Source organism: Triticum dicoccoides, chromosome 2A (genome assembly GCF_002162155.2).
Source record: "Triticum dicoccoides isolate Atlit2015 ecotype Zavitan chromosome 2A, WEW_v2.0, whole genome shotgun sequence".
Taxonomy (NCBI): Eukaryota; Viridiplantae; Streptophyta; class Magnoliopsida; order Poales; family Poaceae; genus Triticum; species Triticum dicoccoides.
The window spans coordinates 43,222,112-43,225,227 of NC_041382.1; the positions used below are offsets into that span (position 1 = coordinate 43,222,112).

At 53.4% G+C, this 3,116-nt stretch overlaps 1 protein-coding gene across 1 annotated transcript; it reads left to right on the plus strand.

Annotated features, from left to right (window-relative positions):
- The first annotated feature begins 1,053 nt into the window (after positions 1-1,053).
- Positions 1,054-2,789, plus strand: LOC119358835 (UDP-glycosyltransferase 92A1-like). Its single transcript, XM_037625242.1, has one exon. It carries the CDS (start codon positions 1,054-1,056, stop codon positions 2,482-2,484), a length of 1,431 nt encoding a protein of 476 aa, XP_037481139.1. The 3' UTR covers positions 2,485-2,789.
- The last annotated feature ends 327 nt before the right edge of the window (positions 2,790-3,116 follow it).

A 3,116-nucleotide genomic window follows, 5' to 3' on the forward strand; every position in this document is an offset into this window, starting at 1 on the left:
GACAATAAAGGTTTCAACTAGCTGATGGCCGGTAGCTCCTCAATATCAGAAAACACCATCAAAAGGTCATAATAAGGTAGTAGATCCCATAGGAAGCATTCTGCTTTCTCAATCTTTTGATGGCGTCTTCTTTGATCTGGATTTTCTAACACATCAGAAAGGCCTCTCATACTTGTTTCAGGTTGAGGCTCGGGCCAGGGGGTTGCGGATAAGTTGTTCATGTCCATCTCTACAAGCGGACACTTGGTGAGACTCCTCGACCAACCGTGGACCTCATTAATTGGTTGTTGCAAGAGTACCAATGGTGTCAAATTTCTTCACCTTCCTCTGGAGCGGCGGAAATTCAGCCACGACTTGTGATGAAGGATGGAAGACTTCTTGTGATGCGAGTCGAGATTATCATTAGGTTGTAAATGGATCTATTGCAATACTTGTATGAATCCATAGTATAAAAGGAGATCGATTCTTCTGATAATAAGTCAGACAAATTTATATGACTCATGCGCTTATGAGTTCCATCTGAAGATGCTCATCGACAAAGGATGTAACTCTTCACAAAATGATCCTCATAACCAGTATACTCCTCGGTCTCAATGTACAATATGCGTATAAGATTTTTCAAGTCCAAACTTCATAAATTTTGATCAAGTTTATAGAAAAGTTCAAAAACATCCTATGGTATCTTTTCTGCGTTGGGGAAAAATGTCCGTAAAATCGATTCATGGCGATTTTACGGGTTGGTAATCTAGCACATCAGCTAGAGATTTAGCACGTCTGCTAGAGACTAGCTTAGGCCATATATAATTCACTCACATGAAAGGCAAGATGCTTAATTGCCTGACAACTGACAGCGCGGTGAATTTGCAACTGCGTGTGCATGGGAAGACGTGACAGACATGCGGCAGTGAACAAGCCACGGAGGCAGCCCAGAAATTGCACGTTCAGCGACTGACACTTGAGCGCTGAGACTGAGAGCATCCCATTCCGAGAGAGCTTTTATTACCCTCGTCTGATCTTCTCTTCCAAACCAAGCTAACCGCCGATTCGATCGCCATGGCAGCTGAAACCGATCACCACCCACGCGCTGATCACGTCGTGCTGTTCCCGTTCATGGCGCAGGGCCACCTCGCGCCGTTCCGCTGCCTCGCCGCCCTCGTGCGCCGCTGCCGGCCGGACGCCCGGGTCACCTTCGTCGCCACCTCCTGCACGGCCGAATCCCTCCGCGCCCACCTCGACGACGAAGGCATCGTCGTCCACGCCCTCCCCTTCAGCCCCGCCAACGCCAGCGTCCGCTCCTTCCAGCAGCTCATCGACCTCTTCCACGCCTCCGAGTCAATCCGCCGGGCGTTCCACCAGTTCATCGCGGGCTTCAGACGCTCCGACCCCCTCGCCGACGTGCACGTCGTGGCGGACATGTTCCTGGCCTGGACGGTGGACGTCGCACGCGGCGACCCCGGCGTCACGCACTCCGTCCTGCTCACCTGCAGCGGCTACGGCTCGGCGCTCTACTTCTCGCTCTGGAACAGCGTCCCGCTTGTCCCCAACGGCGACGATGACGAGTGCTTCCTCCTCCCGAGCTTCCCGGACATCAGCGTCCACCGTTCGCAGCTCACCGATCACCTCGCGGCGGCCGACGGCGGCGACGCGTGGTCCACCTTCATCAGCAGGCAGATCGCCGCCTTCTCCCGTGCCGACGCGCTGCTCGTCAACACCGCCGAGAAGCTGGAGCCAAAGGGATTAAGCATGCTTAGGCAATGGCTCAACAATGTCCCGGTATTCCCGGTCGGGCCGCTGCTCCGGGCAGCAAGATCGGCATTGCCGGAGAAGGCGACAACGAGTAGCCCCATCTTGGCGTGGCTCGGCGAGCAACCGCCAGGCTCGGTGCTGTACGTGTCGTTCGGGTCGCTGTACACGATCTCTGCGTCGCAGGTGACGGAGCTGGCAATGGGGCTCGAGAAGAGCGGGCACAAGTTCGTGTGGGTGGCCCAGCCCGCCGCCGACATGAACGGCAGCGAGTCGCCGTCGTCGGGTCTGCCGGAGGGGTTCGTGGAGAGAATGGAGGCGGCAGGACGCGGGCTGGTGGCGCAGTGCTGGGCACCGCAGGTGGAGATCCTGGCGCACCCTGCCACGGGCGCCTTCCTGACGCACTGCGGGTGGAACTCGGCGCAGGAGAGCCTCGCCTGCGGCGTGCCGATGGTCGGGTGGCCGCTCTCGGCGGAGCAGTTCTACAATGCCAAGTTGCTAGCGGAGGAGATGGGGATGTGCGTGGAGCTGGCGCGCGGCGCGTCGGCGGCCGTGACGAGGGACGAGGTGGCGGAGGCGGTGGAGAGGGTGCTCGGCGAGACGTCCAGAGTGCGCGCTGCGATGAGGCGGAAGGGCGCGGAAATGAAGGAGGTGGTCGACGCGGCGAGGGACGGCGACGGCGAGCAGTCATCGCTGGGAGTGACCCGGAGGTTCTTGGACGCGATGGCACGTACGCGATGATGGGATAAACGTCACGGTCCGATCGGCTGCATAGTGGTGTTCGATTAAGGGCGGAAACGGATCCGATACGGATAGGTTCAGTGCTCTTACCACTTGCATGCATTCTCCTATTTTCAAAACGAATATGACTGTGGATTCGGATGTTATCGGATACGAATGTGTGGATCTGATGTTACTCGAATACGAATACATATCGGATGTTTACATGATTCGGAACAGATGCGAATAATAGGGACATATTGCTTAAGAATTTTAGTCGATAGCTATGAGTACAATTTGATTGCTTATTTGGCTTTTATGTTGGATAATTGGCATGTTGGGGCTAGAATTTTAAAAATTACCTCCCATAATCTGGAGTAATTCGGATACGGATATATCCACTACCATGTCCATATTTGTGTCAAAATCTCATACCCTATTTATTTTTTAAAATAAATTCGGATACGGGTAATTTTCAATTCCATTTTAGTTCGAATGCAGATGTTTCAGATACGAATAATGCATTTTCTCGAATATGAATATCGGATGTTTAGGATTATCCACTACCAATGTCCGCCCCTACTGTTCGATCATGAGATTTTTCGTGTATTATCAGATCAAGTTGTATATGATACTTGAGCATAGGTTCATAA